Here is a 15,449-nt window from a genome sequence, read left to right as displayed (position 1 = left end):
TAATGGCAGAAACACCACTGACATTGCTGTAATGATATAAAGAAAAAAAAATGGACAGAAGGCTGCTGGCTGACAATATTATGTAGCAAAGAAGACAATTTACTACTTTTTCAGAATAAGTACACCAAGTCAGTAAATATGCTTCAGAGCTACTAGTAACAATTTGACCCCTGGAGATTATATGAAACCAAAAGAAAGAGAACAACTGAGGTACCAGGAATAAGGATGTAGAATCCAACTTAGATGACAGTTTATTGGGCTAGCAGCCATGGAACACCTCCACATTATTTGTTGGACAGTTCTCACACATCAATATCACAATGCTTTGCTTACCACATCAAAGTACGACCGATCAATAGGCAAGAAGCTTTCTCCGCTGTGCACAAAGAAATTGTTGCTCAGAACAGCTGTTTTAAGTCCCTCAGCCCGGATACATTGAATAGCTTCAGTCATTGCGGGGTGCTGCTTTACCATCTCATTACTGGTGAGGTCAGTGAGGAAGCTTTGAACTGGGACTGTGCCTCCTGTCTAAAACATTTTAAGTGTTATATTACAATTCTATTACTTTTTTTCTAACAAGCGATAAAATGGCATTTTTTTTTTCATAACTCACATTTATCAATTTGAAGAATTTTTCCAGATCAATAAAAGAGGTAGTGCACAGTATAGAGGATTGTAAGAAATGATATTTTTATACTAACAAGTTACATGTTATTTTGTTATTTATGTAAAACATCATATTCCTAACCACCAGTACAGTATTATTATTTATAGCATTTATATGAAATGGTTACCTGTGGATCTCAAAACAACATTCAAATAGAACTATGGCCTCTAATTAAACAAATATTTTCTGCTGTACTAAATTACAAGCACATCTCTTTACTTAGAGTTTTCTTTTATTCCGCCTGCAAAGTTCCACAAATACCTGTAGATTCTGCTAGTGAGGTCCACTTAATGCAGCTTCCTGACAGTGTGGCAACAAAGCTGGACTGCTCCAGAATTTGGAGAAGAGTTGTCAGTCTCATGTAGGTTGTGTCTGCTTGCACTATAGTGGGATAAGAAGATTTTGCAGGGGCCATGGCCAGTGTTGCCAACGGTCAGTATTTTTACTGGCAGCCAGTAAAAAACAGGTACTTTTCCCCTGCCAGTAAATGCCAGTCACAGGAAAAGGTTGCCAGTAAAAAAATATGGCTGTGATGCTCTGTTTAGTACTGAGCATGCGCAGTTCCGGTCCGGAGCTGCCTGAGACCATCCCAGTGCCGGCTACAATGTGTTTGGGTGGTGCCAGCAGGGGGGGGCTGGTCTGGCAGAAGCGCTTCGTGTGATGTCATGGTGCAAGGGAGCAGAGTTGGAGCAGCTGGAGCCCTGTGTGCGGGTCTCTAGGACTGGAGCAAGGCAAGTCGGGCACGGGACTGTCAGTGCTGATTGGACTGGTAGGGACCACCTGGCGAGGAGAGGGACTTTCACTGTGACTCAGGAGGGGACAGAGGGTGCGTTGGTGATCTGTGCTGCTGCACACTGCTATCAGTGTCACTGGGAGAGTCAATTTCATGTGTGCGTGCCGCCCATTCTAATTTCTTTTCCAATAATTTTTAATGAGATTTTTAACAAAATGTAATAATTGACAGGTACATCAACATCTGACATTGTTCATAACATGCATATCCGGTTACATATATAAGAACATGGTAAAACATTATATTTTCCTTTTGAGCAAATTATTTATGAGGGATTAATAAACCCAAACTTTAGTCATTGAAGATATACCCTCTCCTACCCTATTATGTCCCACTCCTCGCCCATTCTAATGTCTTGCCCTCAGGAGTCCTGTCCCTGGGCTACTTGCTTACTGTATCAAAAATAGAATAAGAAATATCTTAAATCACATTGCTAATTGCACATTGTACTTGTTTGTAGCCGAAATACTCAAATATGCACTTAAAACTGTAATTTTGTAACTTTTGGAAATGCCAGTAAAAATGTGGCTGTGCCAGTAAAGTTTGGTGTTGTGTCAGTAAATTTCAATCTGGTAGGTTGGCAACACTGGCCATGGCAATCAGCATTGTCACCGCTGATTCATAAGCCTGTAGCTTGTCAATCAGCATCTGGCCACACTCAGCCCTGCCCACTGCTTTCTAGAATGACAGCATTACCTGTGCCGCTGAAACCCTCCCACTGAGAGCTGCAGTGTTTGGGAGGGAAAGAGAGTGAGACACAAATGGAGGGGGATTTGGTAAAGAAAGTTTTACTTTATAAAGCTTGGAAATCATATAGTAACTAAATGTGCTACTTGTTAAGACTGTCATGCAAGAACCTTTAGGTCAGGGGCCTCAAACTGGCAGCCCTCCAGCTGTTGTGAAACTACAAGAGGCATTTCAAGGCTTACAGTTAATAGCATGACTCCCTCAGGCAGAGGCATGATGGGACTTGTAGTTCTGCAACAACTGCAGAGCCACCAGTTTGAGACCCCTGCTTTAAGTTCACCTAAATAACAGCTCACAGCTCAAAAACAAACAAATGTAGATCACAAATGCACAAACTTGACCATTATATACACAAAACAAAGGAGAAATCACAGAGGGGGACAAGAAAAATGCTAATAAAGATGAACAGGATCCCAGACCTGGGAATTTTTCAGTGCAAGCAATGATGTAAAGTTTAAGAGCTCCTTCACACAGCGGTTCAAATACTGCTGCAGGATGTAGCTTGTGCTCCACGCTAGTCCCAGAAGCTGCCGGCACCCATCTTGCTACAGTAATGGAATCCCACATCACTGCAAGGCCAGAAGGGCCTGAAACTTGTGAAACTGGTGAGATTTATTATGACAATTTGGCTACGGAACTTGTGCTTTGCGGGCACTGTCTGAGGCCAGTACGGTACTGTATTCTGTGCCCACTACTATTGAGAGTATGCCCTGTACTTGTACCTGTTACTTCTATGAGAGCAGAACTGTATTATTGTACAGTATATCCACCTGTGTTCCAGCACAAGCTCATGTCATGTGAAGCTCCCATTCAATCATCCATTTGACATCCACAATTTATCTTATTTTCTCAGTTCAGCACTATCAATACAGTACTCATAAGGTTAACCCTTTTCCATCACTTTTGTCACGTAGAGGTGATGGAGGTGCGTGTTTTTATGCCATCTGTTGTCGTACTGTTAATAGCTGGACAATAAGGCCCTTTTCACGCTATCGGCCCGCTTAGATCCGCCTGTCCGTTTTTCAGGCAGATCTGAGCGGGCCACCCATTGACTTCTATGGGCAGGCGAACGTCAGCAGAGATGTGTCATCCGATCCTACAAGATCCGCTCAAAACAGACGGATGGCGATACGTTCGCCATCCGTCCACCAGATTGGATGAAAACGGACAGGCGGTCCGTTTTCATCTGATCTTCCCATAGAGATCAGCGGGGCTCTGACAGGTCCGTCCCTGCACAGTGAGCAGAGACGGACCTGTCATCCACCTGCTCAGCAGGGATCAACGGATCGATCCCCGCTGAGCTAGCAGAGTCCGTACAGCGGATACGCCCTGTGTGAAAGGTCCCTAAAGCCTTTTTTGTAATTTATTCTGCTTGGTCCTGAATGTAACTATCCTTCTGGGTCTCTTTTAGCTTTTTTTTGTACTGGATCCCACGCTGCTGAACAGGGTCACAAACCACTGCTGGTGTTGCGGGCTGAGTACGCACAACAAGCGTGCATATTCCACTGATGAGCCTTATATCTTGCCACCTCAGTGAGTGTTTTTTGTATAGTACCTGTTTTATTATAATAAATTGGCTGGCTGCTACACTTTCTTTTCTTTCTTCTTGATGCACTCCACTAAATGTTTTTTGTCTTCACCCTGCAACGATGCCTCCAAAAACAAATCTGATGCAAGAGCATGTGATACAGCATTGAAAAGAAAAACAATCACCATGGAAAATAAAGTAGAAATAATAAAGAGATCAAAGAAAGGTAAAACTCCATCATTCATTGGCAGAGCATTTGGCTACAGTCAGTCAACAATCGCAACAATTTTAAAAGATAGAATAGGTAGAATAATGGAGCATGTGAAAGCAGCGGTTTAATTATCGAGATGGAAAGGCTGTTGACAATTTGGATAGAAGACTAAAATCAGCGTAATATGCCTATTAGTCTTTCTTTAGTGCAAGAAAAGGCTCAAAGCCTTTTCAATGATTTAAAAGAAATCATGATGATTTAAATGATTTAAAAGAAAGAGCTAATTTGCATAATATTAAAGTTCAAGGTGTATCAGCAAGTGCCGATGTAAGTGCTGCAAGTGATTTTCCCAAGATATTGGCAGATATTATTGACAATGAAGGTTATTTGCCAGAACTAATTTAGAAGAAACTGGCTTGTTTTGGGAAAAAATGCTTGAGAGGACCTACATTTCAAAAGAGGAAAAAAAATGCACCAGGACATAAGACATCAGATGACAGGCTGACTTTATTTCTTGGGGGTAATTCATTTGGGGATTTAAAGCATTAACCTTGCTCCCTAAATCCGAGGGCACTACGTAATGTCACTAAGACATGTCTTCCTGTTATTTGGAGGGCAAATTCAAAGGCTTGGGTTACAGTTGTGGTCTTTCAAGAATGGTTTCTGAACCATTTTGTCCCTGCTGTTGAATGTTATTGCTTGGGCAAAAACATTCCTTTCAAATTGCTCCTTGACAATGCCCCTGGACATCCAAACACTTTAGATGACACGCACCCCAATGTAAAGGTGGTATTTCTGCCCCCCAACACCACATCACTACTTCAGCCAATGGATCAGGGAATCATAGCCTTCCTATGCCTATTATTTAAGGAAGACATTCTCACAAATTTGTCAGGGCTACCAAAAGAATGAGATGACCTTAAAGTGTTACTAACCACACAACAGTAAAATCTGTATATGCAGTAAAACATGCTTGTTATACTCGCTGTGGAACTAAAATGATCCACTGCATTGTGTAAAAAGTCTGTTCCATCCTGATCTGTCTTCTCTGATCATCACTTTTTTTTTACTGTCCCTAATCCATCTGCTGATCAGTGGCGGCCTCTCCATAAGGGGCGTCGCTCCCCTATCCATGTGTCCGGCCCCCTAATCTACATGCAGGGCGCATGGATTCCAATGGGATTTTTTTTTTTTGAAGGACGTGATTAGAGCCTGAGACTCTAATAGGCTTCAAAAAAGGGTGGGCACTTGTGTGACAATAGTGGATGAATATTCGCTGTTGTCTTCCTCATTCTCCTTCTGGCCAATCAGCAAGCCCCTATTGGCCAGGGAGTCTTATGCCGCGTACACACGGCCGGACTTCCCGACAGAAAAAGTCCGATGGGAGTTTTCGGTCTGACATTCCGACCGTGTGTATGCCCCATCGGACTTTTTCTGTCGGCATTTCCGATGGACTCAGAACATGTTCTAAATCTCTCCGTCGGAACTGCCGACGGCGTTTAATTCGTTGGCAAGTCCGGCCGTGTGTACACGGCACTAGAACTCCCTGGCCAATCGTGTCTCAGGACACACTTCCTGTTCTCTCCTGCTGGGAGAAGGGAAGGGTTGGGAGGGATGATCACAACTGTCCGTCTCCCGCGGGGGGGGTGGCTTTAGTTTGTGCCACCCCCAAAAAAATTTTGAGCACCAGCCGCTACTGCTGCTGATATTACAGAGTCTTGGAGGTACTCTGCACATGCTCAGTTTGGTGTGTATTGCTAGAGAGGTTTTTTTTGGGAGGGTGCATGTGATCAGCACAGGGCCAATCAGCACTTCCCTCCAGATAGAGGTGCAGGGGTTATGCAGCCACATAGGACAGTCAGAGAAGAATGAAAACTCCTCCTACAAGCTTTAACCATTGCTCAGCCGGATACTGATAGAAGTCATAAGACTGCTGTATACTGCTGATGAGAAAAGGTATTTAGCAGTTTATCAGTATTTATCAGTGAAAATGATTTTGTAGAGTTACTCGACTCCCATGGTTTTCTACAAAACAGTTAGCTGATGCTTTTTGTCTCATTGAAGCAGGAATAGCAAGGTTAGAGGAGCCAGATCCTGATACAGAGAGGTTCACCAAAGTTTACTGTATCGAAGGCCTGAGATGCTACAGGGCCATTTATGTTGAGAAAAAGAAAAGCTCTGTGCAAACCTACTTTGATGCCTACTTCAAGAAACCGACTCCAGCAGCAGAATCAGATTCTGACTCTATAATACCAGTCCCATCCTCTCCAACAAGTCCATCATCCTCTACCACGATTGTTTAAGCTTGTACTGTACTGTACAGCATTTGAAAATGTTTAAGCATTTACATGAATCTGCATCTACATGCACAGGTAAAAATAAATAATATGTTAGGACAAACATCTGTTCAAGTTGCTTTTATCTATTTTATAGTTTTGGCTAGTACTGTATAGTGTGGGGTTAGAGCCACTGTGAGGTTTTAACTACTGTCTGTATCCTCATTAGAAGGATTTACCCAAGGTTTGCACAAAGTGGCTTTGAAATCGTGCTACTTCAACTGCACAGAGGAGGTAAGCATGACATGTTTGTTTTTTTTTTTTTAAAAGAACCTTTACATATCCTTTAAAAGTAACTAAAATTGTCAGATAATTTGCCTCTGCATGGTGGTTTCTGAAACAGTTCATTTCTTAAAACGTCTCCAGCAAGTAAAACTCACAATATTTGAACAGAGATGTCCAAATTCTTCCACAAAACCTTGAGCAGATAACTCTCCTCTCATGTATTTCATCCAAGGTCCACCCTCACCACCAGTTAGAATGGCTTGTTTTATGGTGCCCCCAGGAACATTGTTACGAATTTCCCACTCTGTGTAAGAGATATAGAAACAGTGATGAATGCATTAGTATCACTATCTAGGGAGAGAGAAACATGGAATTTGGTTATAAACCTTCCTTTTTTTTAAATATTTATAAAAATAACAAACATGCTTATACTTACCTGCTCTGTGCAATGGTTTTGCACAGAGTAGCCCCTTTTCTCCTCTTCTGGGGTCCTATGCCGGCACTCCAGGCCCCTCCTTTTCATCAAGTTCCATGCGGATTCCCGCTGCTGCGTCCATAGCCAGCAGGACTGGGCCCGCCCCCCACGTCACAGGACTTGATTGACAGTAGAGGGAGCCAATGGCTCCTGCTACTATCAATCGGTCCAATGAGGAGAGAGACCGCAGCTGCTGCATTCATACACATCACTGGATCGGATCTGGCACAGGTAAGAAAATGGGGGGGGGGGTCTGGGGGGCAACTGCAGCACAGAAGATCTTTCAACTTAATGCATAGAATGCATTAAGGTGAAAAACCTTAAGGCTTTACGACAACACTATAAATTGATGATGTATGGTACTACTGTAGATCCAAAAATAAATGCACATCTACGTTATGTAATCAATGCAACCAACTAATAAAACTGGATAGAGCGGGGATGAATCGCAATGTCTCTAAGATTTTTATCTTGTTGTCTGTTACTCCATTGTTGTGACGGATGGAAGGGTCTCAAACAGACAGAAAGTAAGAGGAAAGTAAGAGACAGCAACAAAAACGTTGTTTTCTCTAAAGGCAACTTTTTTCATTTTTGGATAAAATTTGTGAGGGCTATTACTTTCACGCTCGGTGACAATGGTATAAACGGGACAAATAGAGAGGGTGAATCTCCCTAAAGGGGACACGACCAGCAAAAAAAAAACACCACTGTATACAAAACTAATAAAAAAAACAAAAAAAAAAAAAATACTTAGAAAAACATTTGAATTCCTATCAGCCTTTTTTTTCTTGTCTTCCTATGCTAATGAAACCTGTTCTCCTTCTTTCTTGCCCTGGTACCTGAAATCTGTACTAAATATGTCCGACCAAAGTTCTAACCATTTCCTACTGATAGGGTATTTTATCAAACATTTAGTTCTAAGTATCAAAACATGTGTTTCTGACTAAGCAGATATACTTGGTACGAATATGTAAGAAGTCATATGATATAACAGCTGTTTTGGTTGTGGTCAAATGCCATTCACACCTTCAGTTATGAAAATGTCTATCTCTGGTCTTTCCCACAGAACTTGTATGTATAAATTGTACTATGAGGCTCTCAGCCATTTCAGAAAAATTATTTTGAACGTACCACCATGTACTGTATTGTTCTCCCTGCTTGCAGATAGCTACATGCTTGAATATTAACCACTTCCGGACCGCCGCACGCTGATATACGTCCTAAATTTGAAGAGGAATATCGTTGTTATGGCAGCAGCTAGATGCCATAACCCCGGTATCTTCTTCTTCGGCCGGCGGTCCAGTTTCCGATAATAGTGGTATCTGCGGTGAATTCGCTGCTAGATCACTTTTAATCGGTGGCAGGAGGGGCCACCCCTCCCACTGCGCTCCGGTGCACTCTGCCGCTTACCGGAGTTGTCGGAGGAGGCGATCGGATCCTCTTCCTTGCTGGGTATGGAGATGAGTGAGAGGAAGATGGCCACCACCAGTTTCCATAGCACTGCAGGGTGGAAGCGACGTCAAAACATCACTTCCGCCCATAGCTCTTAAAGGGCCATTTTTTTTTTTTTTAAATAACAAAAACATTTTTTTATTGCATTTTAGTGTAAATATGAGATCTGAGGTCTTTTTGACCCCAGATCTCATATTTAAGAGGTCCTGTCATGCTTTTTTTCTATTACAAGGGATGTTTATATTCCTTGCAATAGGAATAAAAGTGACTCAATTTTTTTTTAAAAGAACAGTGTAAAAAAAAAATAAATAAATAAAAAGATAAAATAAATAAGAAAAAATTTTTTAAACGTGCCCCGTCTCGCTGAGCTCGCGCGCAGAAGGGAACACATACGTGAGTAGCGCCCGCATATGAAAACGGTGTTCAAACCACACATGTGAGGTATCGCCGTGATAGGTAGAGCGAGAGCAATAATTCTAGCCCTAGACCTCCTCTGTAACTCAAAACATGCAACCTGTAGAATTTTTTAAACATCACCTATGGAGATTTTTAAGGGTAAAAGTTTGTCGCCATTCCACGAGTAGGGGGTGCAACGGATCGTCACTGATCCGTGATCCGAACGGTTCACCCTGATCGGATTAGTACATCCAGCTTCGGCCTGGCTCCGGAGCGGTGGCCATCTTGGTATACCCGGTGGCCGTTTACCATGTGATCGCTCCGTCAAATGACGGAGCAATCACTTGTAAACAAACCGGCGTCATGTCATGACGCCAGTTCCTCTCTCCCCTCTGTGTACTGATCTGTACAGTGGAGGGGAGAGATCGGATGGCAGCAGTGCCAATACTCTGCCATACCCTGCCAATACCCTGCCAATATTCTGCCATACCCTGCCAATACTCTGCAATATCCGCCAATACCCTGCCAATACTCTGCAATACCCGCCAATACTATGCCATACCCTGCCAATACTCTGCCAATACCCTGCAATACCCTGCCAAAATATTATTAGAGTGGGGGAGATTGAGGATATCACAGTGGGGGAGATGACGTGAATATTACAGTGGGGGAGATTTTTTTTTGTTGATCCGAACCGTGACTCCTGATCCGAGGAACGATCCGAACCGTGAGTTTTTTGATTCGTTGCACCCCTATCCACGAGCGGGCGCAATTTTGAAGCATGACATGTTGGGTATCAATTTACTCAGCATAACATTATCTTTCACAATATAAAAAAATTGGGCTAACTTTACTGTTGTCTTTTTTTTAATTCAAAAAAGTGTATTTTTTCCCAAAAAAAGGGCGCTTGTACAACCGCTGCGCAAATATGGTGTGACAGAAAGTATTGCAACAACCGCCATTTTATTCTCTAGGGTGTTAGGGAAAAAATGTATAATGTTTGGGGGTTCTAAGTAATTTTCTAGCAAAAAAAACTGTTTTTAACTTGTAAACAACAAATCTCAAAAAGCGGCCCGGTCCTTAAGTGGTTAAATACATCTTCTTGGATTCGGCTTCAGCAGTCAATGTTACTGAAACCCCTTGAGTTCTGGGGTTTCCTTATCACTACCTTATCTAGAAAAAAAAAATTGCCGGAAGTTAGCTCTTAAAAAATAGTCTTTAACATGCTCTGTAAAAAATGTATGTCTTCATTTACTACACCAAAGGTCAGTGTACAAAGTACAGAGATGCTTGGCAACCAGAAATGACTGCTCATTAGACTGGGAAAAAAAAAGTTACAAGGTCAAATCTTGTAATCGGTAACTAGACATTTCAGCATTTTAAGAATTTTATTAAAACGTGCTGTTATTCTCACCTTCAGCTAATTTGTAGGGTGAAGGTAGAAGTACACCACCCATATCAAAAACAACTGCCTTATATATTTGGGTAGATGCATGTCCCCATCTTACTGGACTCCACTGTTGCAGCAGGCAGCGTCTCCATGCCGATGGATGTTTGCAAGAAGCTTGCAAAACTCGGGTTATCAGCATTGTACCTAGCAAAATAAAATATAACAATAATATACAACACATCAAAACTATTACTTATCAATCACACATATTAATACAAAAAATGGTTAAGGTTTTTTTTTTTGCTAGTTAACCACTTTCAGTTAAAACTACCAGTAGCAAGTGACACGCTGCATCTGGTGGCAGGCGACAGTGGCAAGTGACATGCTGCATCTGGTAGCAGGCGACAGTGGGGGTGACATGCTGCATCTGGTAGCAGGTGACAGTAGGGAGTGACATGCTGCATCTGGTAGCAGGTGACAGTAGGGAGTGACATGCTGCATCTGGTAGCAGGCGACAGTAGGGAGTGACATGCTGCATCTGGTAGCAGGCGACAGTAGGGAGTGACATGCTGCATCTGGTAGCAGGCGACAGTAGGGAGTGACATGCTGCATCTGGTAGTAGGCGACAGTGGGGAGTGACATGCTGCATTTGGTGGCAGGCTACAGTGGTGGGTGACTTGTTGCATCTGGTTTCAGGCGACGGTGGCAAGTGACAAGCTTCATTTGGTGGCAGGCGAAGGTGGAAAGTGACAGGCTGCATCTGGTAGCAGGCGACGGTGGCAAGTGACAAGCTTCATCTGGTGGCAGGAGATAGTGGAAAGTGACTTGTTGCATCTAGTGGTGGGCAACGGTGGCAAGTGACAAGCTGCATCTGGTGGCAGGCTACAGTGACAAGTGACACACTCAGGGCTCCCACGGATTCGGCATTATGGTGAGTTGAACTATTTCATTATACTGTATGTTACAATGTAATAAGAAAAATTTGCTTCAATCATCCTAACACCATATCAGCCATGGTGTCGGGATGTTTGCAACACTAACACCAGCCTTTCCCCCCCAACATATTATAGTCCATATCAGGAAAGCAGCCTATGATGACAACTATGGCTCCCTCCATAGATACAGTGGAAGAGTGATGTAGCCGCACAAGGATGGGATGTGTGCTATTTGCAGGATTACCAGGTGAAAATAAAGGAAAAGAAGCTTACATAGTTAGTCTGGTTGAAACAAGTCCATCTAGTTCAACCAATAAAATGGCAAAAAATATATTCTTAAAAAAAAAAAAAAAGGCAAAAAGAAAGCTTAAAAAAATACGAATGCAGCCACCATACCAAGGACCAGTAAACTACAATATAGAACAGTTATGGGCAGTCATTTTTAGCAAAACATTTGATATAAAGTGACTATGTGCTTTGCCTATTCAGGGCAAAAGAAATAGGTTCATTTTAATGGACACCTTCACAGACGCATATATGAGGGTTCTTCAAAAGGTTTCCACGCTTTTTTTTTTATATTTAAGAGAGTTAAAAAAGTGTGGAAACTTTTTGAAGAACCTTTGTAATTACATAATATGTTCTTCGAAAAGGAGAACAAAACCCTCCTATCCTTTTCAGCCAAGGAAGCTGCCATCTTAGCCTCTGTTTGATCTGCAGTTACCATGGTGTTGTACATGGGATCAGTTATGACACCAGCCATCAATGGCTTTACAGTTTACAAGCAACTGGCACAGTTATCATTCCCAGAATGTAACTGTTTTTGGGAAACCAATAAATAAGAAATATATTAAAAATGGAACCATTTTTAATGCATGCATAACTGAACTTATTTTTTTATATTTAACTGGAACTTCTACTTTAAATGAAGGTAACCTTTACAGGTAAAACATCTGAAAAAACATTATAATCAATAGCATAATGAACACATTTTTTTTTTATTATTAGTTTTCATTAGATGCAGGAGAGATAAACCACCTGAAAGTCTCTTATATATATATCTCAGAGATAGTGGGTCTGCACACCTACTGTGTCCTTGGCTACTGTGGAATTTCTTTTATATTGTGAATGCAGCAGGAAACACAGAAGTGCATGGGAACTCCAGGGTAGACAAACCCACAGCCAGAAATAATGGCAGAGATTTATCACTGTTGTGGTATCACTGACATATACAGTGCCTTGAAAAAGTATTCATACCCCTTGAAATTTTCCACATTTTGTCATGTTACACCTAAAAAACGTAAATGTATTTTATTGGGATTTTTGTGATAGACCAACACAAAGTGGCACATAATTATGAAGTGGAAGAAAAATGATAAATGGTTTTCAAATTTTTTTACAAATAAATATGTGAAAAGTGTGGCGTGCATTTGTATTCAGCCACCTTTACTCGGATACCCCTAACTAAAATCTAATGGAACCAATTGCCTTCAGAAGTCACCTAAATAGTAAAAAGAATCCACCTGTGTGTAATTTAATCTCAGTATAAATGTAGCTGTTCTGTAAAGCCCTCAGAGGTTTGTTAGAGAACCTTAGTAAACAAACAGCATCGTGAAGGGCAAGGAACACACCGACAGGTCAGGGATAAAGTTGTGGAGAAGTTTAAAGCAGGGTTCAGGGTTGGGTTATACGAAAATATCCCAAGCTTTGAACATCTCACGGAGCACTGTTCAATCCATCATCCAAAAATGGAAAGAGAATGGCACAACTGCAAACCTACCAAGACATGGCCATCCACCTAAACTGACAGGCCGGGCAAGGAGAGCATTAATCAGAGAAGTAGCCAAGAGGCCCATGGTGACTCTGGAGGAGCTGCAGAGATTCACAGCTCAGGTGGGAGAATCTGTTCATAGGACAACTATTAGTCGTGCACTCCAGAAATCTGGCCTAAAGGAAGAGTGGCAAGAAGAAAGTCATTGTTGAAAGAAAGCCATAAGAAGTCCCATTTGCAATTTGTGAGAAGCCATGTGGGGGACTCAGCAAACATGTGGAAGAAGGTTCTCTGGTCAGATGAGACCAAAATTGAACTTTTTGGCCTATAAGCAAAATGCTATGTGTGGCGGAAAACTAACACTGCACATCACCCTGAACACCCCATTCCCACCGTGAAACATGGTGGTGGCAGCATCATGTTGTGGGGATGCTTTTCTTCAGCAGGGACAGGAAGCTGGTCAGAGTTGATGGGAAGATGGATGGAGAAAAGACTTGAGACTGGGGCGGAGGTTCACCTTCCAGCAGGACAATGACCCTAAACATACAGCCAGAACTACAATGGAATGGTTTAGATCACAGCATATTAATATATGTGTTAGAATTGCCCAGTCAAAGTTCAGACCTAAATACAATTGAGAATCTGTGGCAAGACTTGTAAATTGCTGTTTACAGACGCTCTCCATCTAATTTGACTGAGCCTGAGCTATTTTCCAAAGAAGAATAGGCAAAAATGTCACCCTCTAGATGTGCAAAACTGGTAGAGACATACCCAAAAAACCTGCAGTTATAATTGCAGAGAAAGGTGGTTCTACAAAGTATTGAATCAGGGGGGGCTGAATACAAATGCACGCCACACTTTTCACATATTTATTTGTAAAAAAAAAAATTGAAAACTATTTATCATTTTCCTCCTACTTCACAATAATGTGCCACTTTATGTTGGTCTATCACATAAAATCCCAATAAAATACATTTACCTTTTTGGTTGTAACATGACAAAATGTGGAAAATTTCAAGAGGTATGAATACTTTTTCAAGGCACTGTAAAAAGCCAGGGACTGACATAGATTCACATATGTGTTGGGCAGGAATACATGCATAATCGCATGCATTCCCACCCAGCAAAAAAGGCTTGGGATGACTGATCATTTAAAGTGACACTGAAAAAAAACTTTATTCAAGTATGTTTTCTTAACTCAAAATTATACCTACTATTGTTCTCATCCTCCTCCAAATCTCTGTTAGAGGGTGACTACGTTCATTCTCCATGGTCCCACTGTATGTAGGAACATAGCCACCCTCTTTTGCTCCCAACTGAAATGGACTATGGACTAGTGATGGCGAACCTTGGCACCCCAGATATTTTGGAACTACATTTCCCGTGATGCTAATGGACTCTTCAGTGTAGTAGAGCATCATGGGAAATGTAGTTCCAAAACATCTGGGGGTGCCAAGGTTTGTATGGGATATGTAGTGTGTATAGAGAAGCACACATCACTAATGAAAAAAAGTGAGGGGGGAAAAAGGAGAGGTTTGAGAACTCACAGAGGATGTTATAAGGAGGCAGAAAAAGAGACAGAGAGAATTTCCAGAAAAATAGATTACAGGGCTTTTTTTGTAGTAAATGTGTATTGATTATTTTTGGAGAATAAGGATATTGTTTAGTGTCACTTAAAGGGATTCTAAAGGATTTTTTTTTAAATAATAAAACGTGTTATACTTACCTGCTCTTTGCAATGGTTTTGCAGCCCAGATCCTCCTTTTCTGGGGTTCCTCCCAGCACTTCTGGTTTCTCCCCCCTTCTGATTGCCCCCATAGGAAGCCGCTTGCTATAGGGGCACTTGTGTGGGTTGCTTCTAAGCCGTGCTGTGTGTGTCCATAGACATACACAGTGTGGCTCAGAAAAAGAAAAGAAAACTGCGCTTGGAAAAGCAATAAAGCAGCAGCTATTGTGGGATATACACAAAAACAAATGGGAAATAGAAAAGCCGCGCTGAAAAAATTAATTAATAAATGAAAATCAATAATACATGAGTTGGATATAATAATCTCTGTAAATAATACAAATTATATGGTTGTAAAACTGGTTAAAGTCCAAATTAATAACAGTCCCAACTTTCCAAATAGTGACACTCAGTGACTTGACAAAACAGAGTGTATCCCCAACTGATGAATGACATGCTTACCAGAATGTAAGCCAATCAAGCAGGTGGCTTAACCCAGCCTGGGCCTTGATGCGAACCAGTCACAGTAGGATATAACGATATAATGATATTCCACTTTAACAATGGGTGTAAGTTGAATCCACTTAAAAATACTTTTATCACAAAAAAATATAAAACAATAACATAGCGTAATACTGACACAAAAATGAATATGTAAATAGGAGTAACACTCACAATGTGAAAAAGATGTATTAAGTACCCCGTGGTGAATAATTAGCAACCACCAACGCCACACAGAGGGTCTCCTTACCAAATAACAAATATTAAGTGCAAAATCCTACAGATATGTGGGACATCAG

General features: G+C 41.5%; 1 protein-coding gene across 1 annotated transcript in view; it reads right to left on the bottom strand.

Moving 5' to 3' along the window:
• ACAD10 (acyl-CoA dehydrogenase family member 10) overlaps positions 1-15,449 on the bottom strand; it is an 83,188-nt gene that overhangs the window by 61,416 nt on the left and 6,323 nt on the right. Inside the window, exons 2-4 of the mRNA XM_073626274.1 lie at positions 10,245-10,424; positions 6,663-6,811; positions 334-528 (exon numbers count right to left, since the gene is read on the bottom strand). Coding sequence (XP_073482375.1) covers positions 334-528; positions 6,663-6,811; positions 10,245-10,419 — 519 coding nt within the window. The 5' untranslated portion in view covers positions 10,420-10,424. The remainder of the gene's footprint in view (positions 1-333; positions 529-6,662; positions 6,812-10,244; positions 10,425-15,449) is intronic.

Source organism: Aquarana catesbeiana, linkage group LG01 (assembly GCF_042186555.1).
Source record: "Aquarana catesbeiana isolate 2022-GZ linkage group LG01, ASM4218655v1, whole genome shotgun sequence".
Taxonomy (NCBI): Eukaryota; Metazoa; Chordata; class Amphibia; order Anura; family Ranidae; genus Aquarana; species Aquarana catesbeiana.
This window is presented reverse-complemented; position numbering and strand designations above follow the sequence as displayed.